The 17,713-nt window shown below is 31.5% G+C and overlaps 1 protein-coding gene across 1 annotated transcript in view; it reads right to left on the bottom strand.

Annotated features, from left to right (window-relative positions):
- LOC132935941 (SRSF protein kinase 3-like) overlaps positions 1-10,896 on the bottom strand; it is a 64,462-nt gene extending 53,566 nt beyond the window's left edge. Inside the window, exon 1 of the mRNA XM_061002591.1 lies at positions 10,658-10,896. Coding sequence (XP_060858574.1) covers positions 10,658-10,728 — 71 coding nt within the window. The 5' untranslated portion in view covers positions 10,729-10,896. The remainder of the gene's footprint in view (positions 1-10,657) is intronic.
- Positions 10,897-17,713: the final 6,817 nt, after the last annotated feature.

Raw genomic sequence — 17,713 nt, 5'->3', positions numbered from 1 at the left:
ACCCACTGAGGTCTGCAAAAAAAAATTGTAATCGACTTTTATGTCGGTACCTGCTGATGTACGATTTGATATGAACACTTTGTTAGGTACTTTTTCGGTCAGTTCGTACACAAATCATGTCACACAATGGTGCCTATGGGCTATGATGGCGTCGGAAGTTGCAAAAATTACAAATATAGAACTGCATTATATATCGTATTATTGTGTATACATTCAGAAGAGGTGAACTAAAATTGTGCTATGGTTACAGCAATTTATTGGAATTTGCGCCTCGCCAAGAATCACTGAAATGTTATAGTTTAACACATTTTTGTAAGTCTCCAACGTTCCACTAAAAAATGTATTATTTAAAACGTGTCTCAGTAAGTATAATAAACTGTTTTTAGTTTTTAATTTTTATTAATAGGTACACATTTAATTTCATGTAATGTTTGAAAATATATTATGTTAAATATACGTATCTCAATATAATATCATTTTTTTTCAGTCTTTCGGTCATTTGTACCAAATCCCTAAGCTTAACATTGTATAATGTTAATAACTTAATGTACATGCAGTAGTGTACTAGTGTAGTATCCATCTACGAAAAATCAAAATTATTATCAAATATTTTAATACGTATGCGCTCACCGTGTTTTCCAACTTACCTATGGGTCGCGAACTTATTTTGATGGGTCACAACTTACAAGTATATTATAAGATTAAAAGATTAAATTACATGTAAGTAGTTATAAATTATAATACTAGTACCTATCACAAATACACAGTATACAAATAGAATTTTTTTATGGGTCACCACTCACCAGACAGAAGAAGCGTCTATAGTGGGCTGCCATATCGAAAAGGTTATAGGAAACACGGTAATAACTAAACTAATATATTATAATGTGTCAGACTGTGTACAATATGTCAAAATGTACTTATGTACCTATAATATATGTATTATATTAAACAGACACGATAATGACAGTTTGATAAAATACAGAACTATAATTGTATGACGCATCCAATAGTAAAATATATAGAATAAAGGAATCGCAATTATTATGTCAATGATAGATATTAAATGTTATAATATATATATATATATATATATATGTATAATATTATATGTTATATAATATACCGCTACTATAATATACATCAGAGGACCGTTTCATAAAACTGATAAATGTATGTCAGGTATCAATTGAGACGAATATACGATCCATTGTTGTTTCTCATTGCGATTTCCTTCTGCTGATAAGTGAAAATAAAAAATACTGTTCGTCGATGTAAAATGTCAATAATTATCAAGAGGCAAATATAATAACGGATAAAGGGTTTGGGAGTATGTTTAATGTTTATGTGTACACTGCAGTCTGCACTCATCATATACCTATAGGTGGAGCTACTGCGCGGCGTGTTTCAAGTTGTGTCTGGGCACGCCCTTCATTGAAAAAAAAGTTGAATGCTTATATTGGTGGTAATTAATTAAAGTGTGAGGTAGACATTTAAAGTTTGTGCTCACGTTTAAGTTGTACGTAGCTCCATCTATACGTATCCTGTTTGTAGATATACAGTTTTTTAGACCATTACCAGTGGCGCTCTCTAAAGCTGACGATGGCGTCACCAATAATGATGATAATATGAAATTGATTTGTATTTTCTAATAACAGAAATAATTTGTTTTAAAAAAGGCTACGGTATTTAGATTTTCATTTGTGTACACAAATCCTCACTACGCACAAACGTCAGTCTAACAATCATACAATCCGTCAAAATGTATAGGATGTATTATTATATTTATGTCGACAAAACATTATAATAGGCGCACTCTATCACACAATTATTTCAATACGAACATTTTTTTTTTCGTCAAGTTATTTATATTATTATTACTCAAGTTTCTTTATTATTATTACTATAAGTAATAATTTATTTATTAAATCACTTTGCTAATTTCTACTTATATTTCATCAGCTATTGTTTAGACGTCAACAAAAAGATAACAAAAAAAAAAAACCATCACGATTCACACTTTTCCTTTTTTGACCCGACTAATTACAATTCGTTTGGGGAATCATTTTGTAACATGATTGCGGATTTTTTTTTACCTGATGAAATAACAACACGATTGTGCTAAATTATATGTCTATTATATATTTATCTACTAGGTATACTTTATTTTATAATGCATGTACAAAATTTACAAAAAAATATACTTAATGATATGATATATTATACCAAATTTATGAATTCTCTCAGATACTAAACAAGTAGGCATTGGTTTTAAATTGTTTAAAATAGTTAAGGTCCCTGCAAACGTGTCTTTTTTAAGGAGTTGTGTTTAGGAAATTCTTTCATACTATGAGGTCACTGATAGTCTTTATGTATGTAATAAATTATCACCCTGATCATACATATTACGCATAAGCATGCACATCTCATTATATGTCATTAAATTAAAATATTCAAAACCACTTTATGGACATGAAATAGGTCTACACGCCTGACAACAAATTAAGTGCTTCCTGCAAAGGTTCGATTTAAAAAGAGCGGGTATAAGTGGATGTTGCTCTGGTGTACAGTAGGTTACAAGTGAGTCACTGAAATGGATGGTATTAAATTTTAATTCAATGATATAATATCATTGTAAAAGAAAAACGATTCTGAGCGGAGACGGTTTGTCAGTCTAGAATATTTTATATTATATTATTTATATTGTTACTACTACTTATTAATACAGTAGCCGGTAAGTTAAATTATTATTATAAAATTACAAAAAAATAACTAAAATCGTATTCTTTGTTATTTAATATGTAATTTCGTCCAAATTTTAACTTAAAATAACTATAAACAAAAACGCAGTTTTTGTTTATATATTAGATTTTTTGATTACCTACAGAATTAACAATTTACGTGCAATCTTGTCTTAACTATACAAAATGAATATTTTATACATTTTTAACAACAAAATAATTTGTACATTTTCAATTTGATAAATTATGTCAACATTTGAATTTAATAGCTAATAAAAAAAAAACGTGCCTTATGTATTTTTAATAGATTTCAACTGCTGTTGTAACATTATATCAGGAACTTTATGCATTCAATTGTCAAACTTTTTGACCCAACGAATACAATTTTATTGACATAAATAGAAAAAAAAAATGAAAAAATTTAAAATTTAAAATATTCGTTAACAGTTTGAAACAAGTCAAAATATTTTGAACATTTTATCAAGTATAGAAAATTATAAAATAAACATTTATTGTACATTTCAAGTATCTACGGGTATTTGTTTTTGAATATTACAACATTGGATGTTGTAAATAGTTTAACTTCAAGCCCTCATAAAAATTTAATTTGAATTTTCGGTAGACATTTTTTCTTTGATAAAGGTATACAAACTTATGAGGAATCTTTTATTACATTTTCAAACATTAGATAAAAGCAAATTTTGTATGAATTTCTAACTAAAAAAAATTTTCAAATTTTTGTGATTTTTAAGAATTTTGTTAAATTTGAACTTAAGCCGCTCATAAAAAAATTATTGTGGATTTACGCTTAACTTTTTTTTTTTTTCCACTAACAGAAACTTACGAGGGATCTTGTATTACACTATTACAATTTCAATTTTTGTGACAGCTAATACAATTTTATTGACATTTATAGACAAACATTGGAAACTAAAAATGTCCTTAAACGGCTCAAAATAAGTAAAATATTTTGAATATTTTATGGAAAACGCTAATATAAACATTCAGTGAAATGGTCATTTATTTTAGAGTTACACCATAACACAAAATCAATTTTGGCAAAAACTGATTTTGTATAAAAATTCCCGGTTTTCCTTAATTAATATTTTGCATTTCCTTGCGCTTTTTAAAACTACTGGGTATTTTAAATTTTGACTTTTCAAATGCACCAACTTTATTTACTTTATCATTGAACAAGATACTGAATTTGAAAATCAAAGCGCTTTTACTGCACAAAAATGTGATAACAGATACAAAAATAAAATTTAAAAAAAAAACAGACTTCATTGTAAAACCAATACATTCAATATTCATCGCTCCACTCAGAATCTACAATGTAAAAAAGTTTGAAAGTATACACAAAATTACTTTTCATGGTCCAATTAGAGGGGAGGATGGGCTTAGCCCCCAGTTTTTTAATCATATTTTAGTTTAAAATATTAATTATCAGGATCTGTGCTGCTGATACAATTCTAGCCCCCCCCCCCCCCCCCCGCCACCAGAAAAATTTCCATAGTACATAGCGCTTATGCATCGGTCGGAACGCTTTTTCTATTTTAACAAATTATTGTTGGGAATTAAGGGAATTATTTTACAAGATATATGATTTGATTTATAGTAACAAAAAAAAATAATTGATTATAATATTTACTATAGTACTATATTTGAAAAATGTTTTTAAATTTGTTTATTTTTATAATTGCAGATGACACAAGACTTTTTTTATATATTAAATTATGCGCGTAAGTACGTATTTTAAAGTAATTTTATTTGTTTTTTGAAAATTTTGGTTATGACCATTTACCCTGGTTTCTAAAACGTCTTATAAACAATTTATACTCAATGATTTTTTTATTTTTTTAAATGAATACGTAGTAGTGAAGTTATTTAGTAAGTACCTACCTATATTATATACATATATAAAAAAACATAAACTCACAATTTAAAATATAGCCATACTTTTTATGGCGAAATAAAAATATAAATAAACCACGTAATAAAGAACGTCCCTTAAGCGCTGTAACTTTTTAATACGTTCTATTATAAAAGTACAGTGATAGTGTGATACTATTGTGATAAAAAGTAATTACGAGAATAAGAAATGATGTGCTTACGTTTAAGTAATAAGTATTAACTTAAAAATAGATATTAAAATTCATTAAAAAGTAAAAACTTAAACTATTTTTCCAAATTCAGTTTCCCTAAATACCTAATATACATCATAACATTAATAAAATATAATTATTTTTGCATGTATTAAGTTTTAATGTACATATATATAAAGTATATTATTTAAGCATTTACCTATGCCTGGAAAATATTGACGTCATTCATTTTAATAATGTTAGGATCATTTGATAAAAAATATATATATTATTTGAACAATTTTACTGTCATAAAAATTGTAATAGTAATGTACCATCTTTTGAAACTTAATTAAAATAAACCATTCAAATATATACCGCATAAGTTGAAAGTATTCTCAATTATAGAGTTAATATGTAATTTTTGACTGTAGACTATTTTAACAAACTATTACTCACATTTCTTATTTTGATGAACATTTGAAAAGTTTTTGAATAATTAATACTTTAAATTACATTTGTGAATGAAATCATTTTAAAGTAAGATTATAAAACCTAATTATAAAATTGTTAATCAAATTAAACTTAACTAATTCCATTTCTTTAGGTTTAGATTTAATTATATATAGGTTACATGTGCTATGTGCAGATACATTATCCTTCAGTGTTAATTAGTTCTTGAACAATTTCAAAAGTAGGGTATAAATAAGTTAAGAAAATCACGAGTAAAGTTCATGGGTTTGTTTACATATAACTTATACTACAAAATAAAATATAACTTATAATTTTATATTAATATGATTATACTTCTAAGTCCCTGTCGAATTTTACTTGTTCAATGGACGTTACATAAATTTAAGCAAGTTACGATTGAAACTTCAGTGCCTGATTTAAACCAATTGAAGCTCGTGTGTGAAAATGAAATTTGAGGACCTTTTTAACTATTTAATATAAAACTATTAAATACAAAATTGGCTAAAGTTCGTACAATATTGTTCAATAATAAATAATAGATATCGTATTTAAAATTTAGGAAAAATACCTATAGGTAATATTTCTCTTTGATATAATTTTAAAGAGCGTGTTCTATTCATTTATACATACATTTATAAATAAATAAAAAGAGTTGAAAAACTTTCGAACAATCATTTGCAGATGACAACTAGTGATTAATTAACTTAAAAATTAGATGGTAGATTTTAAAATATATTTTTTGTACAATTTTTTTTGTTTTTACTTTATAGTTAGCAAAGTTGTTTATAACACTAATCAGTAATCACTATGTCTCTACCTATACAGATTATTGATGTAGCTATGGGGTTATTCAATATTTGAAATAGCAATATTTGTTAGTTGATACTTGATCCTGTGAGTTTTGTTTTATATAAGTATTTAGTATATATAGTGTTGTTAATATATGCTTAAGTAATCAGATTTTAGATAATATCACAAGAATACTGAATTGTCAATATTGTCATAAATATTAAATATAACGACGATAGCGGTGACCGGGGGAGAAACATTGATAGATCGATCTTTAAGATGTTTTTCACTAAATCTTGAATAGTCATATGCTTTAGAATAAAAGTTTAAAATTTGACAATAAGAAATATCTTAAGGAAAAATGTGGCGTGTAAAATCAGAACTTACGTCATATTATTATGTTTACACTTAATAATAAAGTCATAAGACAATTTTATTATTAATCTGAGATTGTAATCATTATTATATCACGTAGGTACTAATTCGAAAATGGTATGACTTTAAATTTATTTTTTAGTTTTAATAATGACTATAATATAGTATCTATAAAGGTTTAAAATATTGTTTGGTACTTTAAATTTATGTTCAGTTACCTACTGACTACTGTTAACAAACAATCTTTATGTTTGTACCTATATCAACATCATAAATTAGCTTGTTTGCAAATCGTTGACGCTATTAAAGTAACATTGTATTTGCCGAATTTTATACAACATTTTATAAGTAGGTACTTAGTAATTTCCATATAAATATTAAATACTAAATCGCACTTTTACCGCAGTTTTCTATATCTGAATTAGTACTGTTATTTGTTTCACAGTTAATAAACATGACAGGTAGGTAATGACTAAAATATCAAGGATATTTGTTTCTTTTGTAATACGTGGGTTTATTATCAAATGTTGGACTAATAAACGACGATTTTTGAACAAGGTCGTAAGTATTTTCAAAAATATATAGTTTTTAATAGTTATGGTTTATAATTATTATTGCTATTTTGTGTTAAGAAATACCATTAAAGAGGCGCCTATCAATTTCGAAATTTAAAACATCTTTTAACCATACTTGTCAAGAGTTCAAAGGACTAGGTATATTATACCTTAATATAGCCAAAAGCCTGTAATGATTTTTAATTACTATAGAGCTCAGTACCTCACTGTACAATGAAAATATTGATTAAAATATATATGCACGCGTTATTTATCACCGGGGAAAATTCATAATTAAATAGTTCATCGTTCTAGGTACAATATAAAATCTAATATAAGATATAACTGATCAAATAAATTAATAAACCTTTTGAAATATCAACTATACCTGTATGAATACATTATTATTATAAATATAATTAAATTGTATTGCAGTCGTCAAAATTGATAGTTGATAAAAATATAGTTCACGAATGTAATATTGTAAATTAATTGAACAAAATTAATTTCCACGGACCAATTAATGACCTCCTTTTATGTTTGTGTACTTGATTAAAAATAAAAGACAAGAGTTCAAATATAAGTATTCATAAATTTCATTATTGTGAGTGATGGACAACAATGGTATATTTTGACACCATTATAATAAAAAAAAAATGACGGCCAAAAAAACTACTACTGTTTATCTTTTAAAAACTTAGAATTTTTCAATCAACTATGAAAGCTTATTGAAAGACTATTATTATTTTTATACCTTTCCCACATAATATAGCTTTTATCCGAAGGCTGCACGATATAATGCGCATCAATTCGTTTCAAAAAATTGTGATTTATCCGTTTCCAAATGTATTATTATAATAAACACGCGCATCATGTTCATTGTTCACGCAAGTTTCTAAATCCATTCTAATATCCACCTGAAAGTAATATTATTATCGATTAGGCTTCTCGAAGAAATATTTATCAGTAATTTGGTGCAGTTTCAATTTTACAGTGGTTTGCAGGTGACACACATTTTCATCTTCGACGAAACACTACATAATATATTACACTTTACACAAGCACCTACACTCAATTATACGCAAATATTATATAATATTAATGATAATCCGGTAATGGCGATGCTTGGCACTATTATTAATTCGTTAAGACCTTTGCGTTTGATGATTATAATAATATGGTATCATCGCTGCACTTGCAAAGGGTCCACGCCGCGGTAATTCATTCGGGGTTGCCGATACTATAATATTATATATATCACGCACAGAAGACAGACTTGATATTAAAATATAGACATACAACACATTATTATATTAAGCATGTGATTTGATGGTGCTTGGGGGGAGGAGGCTTATCCCCCCTAAAATTATTGAACATTTTTCAAAGCCCCCACATCTTATTTTTTTAAGAATGATTTAAGCTCCTCTTTAATTTAATTCCACCTATGAATTATTAAGTCGATCGTTGTCTGTTATTGATACGGGTATTATATTATTATTATTTATGAGCGTAAGATCTCAATTTTCCGTTCGATTTTTATATATTATGCACCTGCTGTAGCTTTTTTTGCCTCGTATTTCTACTACCCGTCTCCCACATGCACTCGTAAAAATTTAAAATATTATATATGCCGCACGTGCAGGTAACGATATGACGATTAAGCACCACGTGTGACGTGCATCACGTGATGCAGTTGAAGTGTCGTGTGAAAATAACCCAACAATTATCTAGATAAACTATTAATAGATGGTTTGTTCAAGTTTTATCTAGATAATATATAGATGAAAGATAACCACGCACATTTCGTTGGATAATAATTCTGGATTTGATTTTTAAATACGATTACCTTCATAGGTGCTTACAGCGAGAATGGAAGATGTCGGTACTTACTAGAAATTAACTACAGTAAAACACATGTATAATAAATGTAGGTACACTAAAGAACTATTAAGAAGTTGAAAATCAAATCGAATAAACGGACAACAATATTAAAGCAATTAGAGTTTAGAAAAATCATCAATTACCTAAAATATATAGATATCTAATAAATATCTAGATATAATTTATTTCAGATGGACGTTTTATTTAAATATAATATCGATGGACAAAATTAAATATTTTAAATATTTTTTTTATTTAGACGAGATCAATTACCTAGCTATAGATTGAATTATCTTGATGATATTATTAAAATGCACAAATCACTGTGCGTGCTGCATCAGACACACAGACGACGAGTGAAAAACAATTTTCATGCAACGCAAATCGATTTGTGCATAATACATATTATTGCATTTGCCTTAATATACTATAATACTGCAGTATCTAATAAAATCGCGTACGTTCAGTGGCGTAGTGAACGGAAATGTCAGAACTCCTCTGAGATTTTTTAGAGTGGTGGGTGGTAGCCGGTGGGTCCCCTAATAAATGTAATATGATATACTCAATAGGTAGTCAATAATGATCCGAAATAAAATTAGTTATATTATATTAATATATTATTATTCATTAATACTTGGGATATTGATAATTTGCCTCTGGAAAATTTTCAGTTCGCCACGCCGCTACGTACGTTAAAGTCCGTTGTTTACGAATTATTCGCATTGTGCAGCGCGGCGTGTATAATAATATATCGATTTCTGTTATCAGAGGGACCGCCGCCGAGGCGCACGCAATGACGTGGACGTGTGTGGCCGTGCGGTCTCCGACCACGGTAAACGATAACGATAACGATAATAATAATGAACTATTACAATGTTTACTATTTTAACATTTTGCAGTCGAATATTGTACCTACGTCCGATAATAATATTGTGGTATTCTAATAATCCGTATTAGGTAGGTTAGAAACGCGAGCAGAGAAAAAAAAAATCATTGGAAATGTTGCCGTTTACGAGCAGGCGGATACGCACGCACACGACATAAACGGGAGCATAAAATATGAAATCGTAAATTCGTAATATTATTATTGCGTGTAAATAACGATGGTAAATTTGTGATTTAATAACGTAAACGGCCTCACACGCGAGTCGCGACCATAATAATGGTACCTATGCTGTACGAGAACGTACGCAGTGCTGCAGCTGCAGTAGTGTGATGTTTGCTAACCGTTCAACAGTTTGCACTAAGTTATCGCGGTGACGATAAAACTTATAGGAAGACCGGTAAGTAAATATTGTTGTACATCACAGCAATTTGTAGCATAGAGATATGTATAAACAATGTGCGAAATCCGCGTATGATGTATGACATTAACATTATTATAGTATAAGTAAACAGTAATATTATTATGATATTGCGTGGTAATTTCGTTCTCCGCTGTCTATCTTCCGACGTCCGACCAACACATGCGGAGCCGGATCCTGCTCATTGTAATAATATTATTACTATAAAATATTATAAATTATAATATAACGTTCCGTGCAGAAGTTTCGAGACTCGTGTTTGATGTTTATATTGTAGGTAGGAACGAACAAACGGCAAACACGTCTCGCCGGAGAGAGACGTTTGAATGTATTATTGTTATTATTATATTATCTATATTCGTAGATCTTATACCACGATTATCTCGAGGAGTAGTCAATCGTGCCTATAAGGTGTGTATAATTATATATTTATAGATTATATTGTGCACACTTACAGACTACATCGTCCCCTGTACGACGGCAGGTTCCGGCGCCGGTTGAACGGCGGTGACAGCGACAGCGACATGTGCGGGTACTTGGCCAGTGCCGACTTGAACACCGCCGCCGGTCCCGTGGTGCACGTGCTGCCGGTGCTGGTGCCGATGCTGGTGCCGGTGCCGGTGCTGCTGCTGCTGCAGTCGCCGCGGTCGCCGGCCCGTCTTGGCGGTGGCGACGGTGGCCGTTGCGGCTGCGGCTGCGGTCTCTCGTACCCTCAACTGGCCGCGCCGTCCGGCTGTCGGCTGCGACGGCGGTCGCCGGCCACCGAGCCGTTCCGCCGCTGACTTCCCTTGTTTCGACCACCGCCGCCGCCACCACCACTGCTGGACGAGCCACTGCGTCCACGAACGCGGCCATCCACGTCTGCGGCCGCCTCGAGTAGCCGTAACCCATTGTCAGCGTCTCCGCGGTGGTCGAAAGTCTCGGCCGTGGTTGCGGCCGTGCAGTTGGCGCCGCCGTCCGTCTCGGCCATGCTCACCATGTGCGACGGGTTGACGGTATATTTTTGATTGGCGCAAATCCGTTGACTACGACGTGTCTGGCGTAAATATTTTATTATTCTCTGGCGAGTGAATTAGTGGCACTCGGAGATATCGCAGTGGTGTGTGCCGTTATCGGTACGATGTCGTACTGATATTGTATCGATATACCGTTACACGGCGCCTCTGTGCGATACCACGGCAGTGCGTTTCGATAGAACGACCGAATGCGACTGCTATGCGCTTGCCGCCGTACGTGCTGCACTCGCGTGGCTTTTATAGGGGGAAAATGCCGCCGCCGCCGGCACCTCCGCCACCTCCGACCGTTATGTGGGTCGCCGCCGCCGTAGCGCCGGGCGACGTAAATCGTTTGGACCGGGGGACGCGGGCGCCGGCGCACAATCGCACCCACTGTTGGAGTGTTGGCTGGCCCCATGTACGTGTGCGGCGCGAGAAGCCTACGTGTGCGTGTACACGCGATTTATACGCACGCACTTTACGTCGGATATACAGGGTGATCCTGTTAACGCGAGACACTCATTATTTCGAAAAAATATTAACGTTTTTAAAAATATTTTTTTACCCAGTTTTGAGTCGTTAAAATGATCAATATATTAGGTCTAAAAAAAATATTTTTATAATTTTTTTACTATTTAATGACAACGTGTTCGTCCGAAGCAATATTTTTTTGGAGTACTTAGATGTATATAAAATCGATCTTTGGACCAGTAGTCTATAATTAGTATTAATTAATAAGCAATTAAAGTTTAAATAGGTTAATGGAGTTGAGATATTGTTTCCGGAAAATTTTGGTCCACTACTCCACTCATTCAAATCTAAATAGGTACATATAATAAGTATATATTATATAGTTTATATACTGTGTACTTATAACTATTAACTAAATACTTTTCCAAAATTTGATTTTATAGATCAAAATACTTCGAAAAATATTCTGCTTTGAAAAATTAAATTAAAAACGAATGTAGACAACATTCGTTTTTAGATTAACTAAGAAAACACCGAAGTTTTTGTAAATATTTCTTTTATATATTTTTCTTATATTTTTAAAAACAACTATTTAGATTGTCGAGTGTTTATGTTTTGGTATCACGTTCCGTGTGGACCCGTCATGAATGGGGATCACCCCGTATAAATATGTGTGCACAAGTTAGCCGTATTACTATACGATGCACAGCCGGCGGTCCCCTCGCAACCCTCCCCCCCACCGCATCCACTAAGTTTTTCTTGCACCCCGTTCGTCCACACGTGTACCAGGGTGGTCGCGCGATGGTCATCAACTCTGACGACGCTGCTGCAATATGCGTCTCCTCTGAGACTCGTGGCTTAAATCGCCGCTGGACGACCAATTATGAGGTCATATATATATATATATATATATATATATGTGTGGGAAGAGCAGATCAAAACACATACGAACGCACACGCACACAAACACACACACTTCACAGGGTGACTCTTTTTCATTTCCAGCGCAGACTGTCTTTTAGAAAAATATAATATGTCGGTATGTGGTTTCTTTAGGTTTCTTTCTGTATTTTTAGGAAATAACATTTTTTTCACGTTTGTTCGTATAATGTCATCGTAATTGTTTTTGCACGCCACTCGCTCATTCGATAAAACAGTATTAATCCATCTGTGTTTAAAAAGTTTAAATGGCATGCTATATATAATACCAATCCTGAATTGTTAAATTTTCAAAAATTAGGTATAGCCGAATAGGTAGCAAGTTTTAAATATATTTCTATATGTATCAAGTATCAGCTACATAGTGGTAATCTGAAAATGAACTATATAATATATAGAAAAATTAATAACATAATATACTGAGTAGTAGGTAATTACTCTAAGCTGTCACGTCGTGCGTACAAAAAAATTTAGAATATTTTCTTATAACGCCTAATAATTTATAAAGCCTGGTAGTGCAGGAACTTGAAACAGAGATCACCCAGTATACGCGCACGCAGGATATAAAACGTAATCTTCAATTATTATTACCGAAACCTTTATTGGGGGGATTTGGACGACATATAAGTAAGTGATCGTATTTATATAGGAGAACAATAAAGTCCGGACGAAAAGCGCCGTTACGTCATCAGCGCTCACGGTCGGACCGACTGACGCAGGCTACCGATAATTACACTTTATTAAATCTGTCACCGTGAATTTAAGTCCTAACGACTGCGGTTTTTGTCGCAAGATTCGTAATGTCGTATATTGATACGTGTATACGAATCGACATCTAAGCCGTAAATCCTAACAACAGCCATTTCATCTCGTAACGAAATTACATAAAAACGAAATAAAAACCGGAGATCGCGTACTCTCTTTCTTTCTTTATTGTTATTATTATTATTATTTTTTTTAATCACGGAAACGCGATTGTTTATATATAGTTAACGAGTTTCGTTACAAACCTTTAAATCATCGTTTCCTATAAAATACACGACCGGCCGGTTGACATTTACACGGGCGAGCGGTAACAGCCGTATATTTATATAGTAACGTACTCAAACTATATATATATTATTAATTATTAAAGAGCAAACCGTTAATAATATATTTTAGGAGGAAGGAAGGGTGGACCGTCCTATTAATAATCGTCGTGTACAATGCGCAGCAGGTCGCAGACTTAGTGAGCACTGAGCAGTATAGTATGATATTATATAATACCCGAGGGTAACGAGGTATCCGACGAGTTCGTTAAAAGTTACTCTACTTGTTAAAAAAAGGCAATTCGTAAAAAGGCATCAAATACATAATTCATCAAAAATACAGTTGAACAAATAATACTTATTTCCGGGTTGTTATGAATTTCCACGTTAATAGAAGCATTCAATAAATAATAATATAAAACTATTCTCTATCTTCCAATTAGTACCAACAAAGCAGGTATTTGGTGTACTAATACACGTCATCAACGTCGTGTTATATAATATATTTTGACTTAGCTGTTATTTTGCGTAGTATTATAAATTATAATGATTCAATATAATATTTAAAAACTTTTATAATTTTTTTTTTTTGAAATAAGTGGTTTAACAATATTATACGATAGGTATTAATTTAAAATTTAAAATTTAATAATATAAAACTATTTCGGTTTATAATTTAAAAAAACAATTTTAATTTTTAAAAAAATATTTGTTTTCAACGACTTCATTTAGTGTTAGGTTTTAGTGTAATAAATGAAATCTTTATTCGAAATTATTTTCATTATTTGATGACCGTAAAAGTAGGTACTTTGACAAAATGTGTTATTCCTAGACGAATGAATTTTCGACGAATTGCGTATTTGATGAATTATCTATTGATGAATATTTTTGACCAACTGTCGTCCTATATCTGATTAAGAGATATGAATAGTATTGAAAAATTCAATGAAAATGTATTTTTGTGTTTACAAAAATATGGTTAATTGAGCGGTTTGAGGGTAAATACACTTATTATCAATATTGTAGAAGAGAAGTTAATCCATCCAACATAATACACCGTACAAGTTGCTATTATCACCGCTTTTCGTATACTTACGTGTATGCTCACAGTCAGTAGATATACGTAGGTAGGTACAGGTACTATTTCTTCTACAATATTCATCTTCGTGAAAACAACATAGTGGCAGTATCGGTTAAACGCGTACTATATATTTTGATTGAAACTCACCCTTATAATAAACAAGCAGGTACACATCGTAGCCCAATAGTAGGCAATAGTCGTGTATAAATTGTATAATATATTATTTATGTTACACGAAGTAAAGTTCTGACGTGTTATTACGTCATGTCGTGCCCGAGCGATACGTTTTAAGAGACGTCTCAAACGCTATCCATGCGTTTGTTGTCTCTGAAGGTCTGACATGGCAAATTTCCGTTCATTTTAGTTTCAATTGTGTGCTATTCCTATATACCTGTTATCAAACTGTTAGATAGGAACATTATCTGTGCTTAGCCGTCAACGGTTCTTTGATATTTTAATTTTCAAGCAAAATATCACAAATTAAAAATGCTCATATTATCTCGGTTGGAAATTAAAATATTGAATAAAAACCAATGCTTAAACATACATAATGTTCTTACATATAAGTTTGATAATAAGGTCAATTCACACCAGTGGTACTTTTCTTCAGGGGATCAAGCTAATTTTCCAAACACGTTTAAGTGGGGGGGCTCCGCTACAGAATATATTAGGTGTTTAGATAGGTATTTATGGGGCCAATGTGGGGGAGGGGGTGGTCCGGATCCCATGGATCTCCCAGCCCCCGTATATGCCACTGATTCACAATAATATCAAAAATATAACTAGGTACACACAATTGAAACTGTGGAACGAAAATTTTCTATGTCTAAAGTTTGGAAAATGTAGACAACAAATGCATGGGTAGCGTCCTCTTAAAGTATATAGACACGTTTAGAGAATTTTCAATATTATAGCCGTGTGAGATTTGTTTCATTTTTGACCAACTGTCGTCCTAGATTCGGTTAACAATATTACCGAACAAACTACAAAGTACTATTTACACTGTGTTTCGAACGTATATTACCCTCCCAGTCAGATGATATACGTCGTATATATAGGTGCTATGTATTCCATCTACAATATTCATCTTCGTGTAAACAACATATAGTGCGGCAGTATCGGTTAAACGCGCACTGTATATTTTGATTGAAACTCGCCGTGGTAATATACACCACACACGTACATATCGTAGCCATAATATTCGTGTATAATATTATATATGTATGTTAGACGAAATAAAGTTTTGTCGTGTTATTACACGCCACGCGTGCGAGACATACGTTTGGAAGAATCACAATCAATCGTATATTCGTACGAAATTTGTTTTTTTATTTTTGGAAAACGCACGTAAGTACCTAAATAAAGTCGGGCTGTTTCCCGCAATCATAGTTATAGTGGATCCTACAAATATAATGTTTATTAAGGGGTCGCTAACAGTTCGTTTTTTTAAGGAGCTTTTTTTTAGACAATACCTATATGAAAATTACGTGTGGTGTATACGATCGAGCCGTACACGCATATTATCTATTAAACTTTCGCACACATGTGCACACATATTTCACAATTTATCGCCCCCCTCCCCTTAAAATCGTGTTAGCTCATTATTGGTCCATCTTGCCGATTGATGGCTGTTAGGATAATACTTTTTGAAAATTCAAAAATGTTATCGCTTTAATTTTCCTTCTATAAATATGTAGTTATGTGTTTTGGTAAAGACTAATGACAGTTTTCACTCCCCTTAATACCTATACTACTAGTTACCTTCAAACTGCAACTGTATTACCGATTAATGTATTGCAGTACTGCACAGATACACAATAATACAACATTAATGTCTTATTTATATTATTACATAGTATCAGTGTTTGGAAAGTTTCTTATAAAAAGGAATTCGTTCCGTTCGTAGTTCCTTTAAAAAAAAAAAGAATTCGATCCTTTGTAATTCCTTTGGAAAATGAACGAGTTCCTCTTTTAGTTCCAAATAAAATAAAAATTCTTATTTATTCATTAATGTTATTATTTTCATATGCATACTTCTTTAATTTTTAATTATAATATGTACCTAGAAGTAGGTACATAATTTATAATTCTATTATGAGATTTTCTTCAAAATTAAATTTTTGGCCAACGTATGTTGATTGTCTTATCGTTTATTGTTATAAATAATTATATTTTATATAGGTACTCAATTCAATATAAATTATAACTTATAAGAAATATTAATAAAGTGACTAATGACTAACGAGTAACGATTAACGACGATAATCGATAATGATCACTAATTGGCAATATACCTTTTACACATGAAAAAAAAAAATATATCTTAATTTCAATTATTTACATATCTGTGTAAATTATTGGAACTAGAAAGGAACGACCAATCTGTTATTTTTCCTTGAAAAAAGAACTCGTTCATTTTCTCCTTCTTTTTTTAAAAAGGAATTCGTTCAACGTGCCGTTCTTTCAAAAGGAACCCGTTCTTTTTGGAACTCATTCCTTCCAAATACTGCATAGTATGAATAATAACGAGCCAAATTATAACGTATTATAATGTATATTTATTTATAAATGTATGTAGTGATACAATACGCAGTCGATTAATAAAATGGTGGACAAGATTGATTTACTAGTTAGTTAGGTGCAGGTCAGTGCTGTACGTTATTTCAAATTGGATTGCAATGACCAATGATAAATCAATGTATTAGAAAAACAATTCCGAACGCTCGAGTCTATGGCTATTTACTAAATCGTCTGTCATTATATAAATGTAGGCTTATAGTTTAAAATGTTCAAAATATATTTTGTGATCTAGCATACTTATTTGAAATTTATAAAATATAGTTATCGATTGGAAATGAATAGGTATAACAGTAAAATAATTATATATTACCACAAAAAGTTACAAGTTTCATGAAAAAATACATTTTACAATAGCTAGGTAGTAAATAGAAAAAATTGATTTGCCAAAAAAATAAGTGAGATATCAAAAATGGCAAA

This window comes from Metopolophium dirhodum, chromosome 1 (assembly GCF_019925205.1).
Source record: "Metopolophium dirhodum isolate CAU chromosome 1, ASM1992520v1, whole genome shotgun sequence".
Taxonomy (NCBI): Eukaryota; Metazoa; Arthropoda; class Insecta; order Hemiptera; family Aphididae; genus Metopolophium; species Metopolophium dirhodum.
Note: the sequence above shows the minus strand (reverse complement) of the source record. Positions and strands in the feature narration are given on the sequence as shown.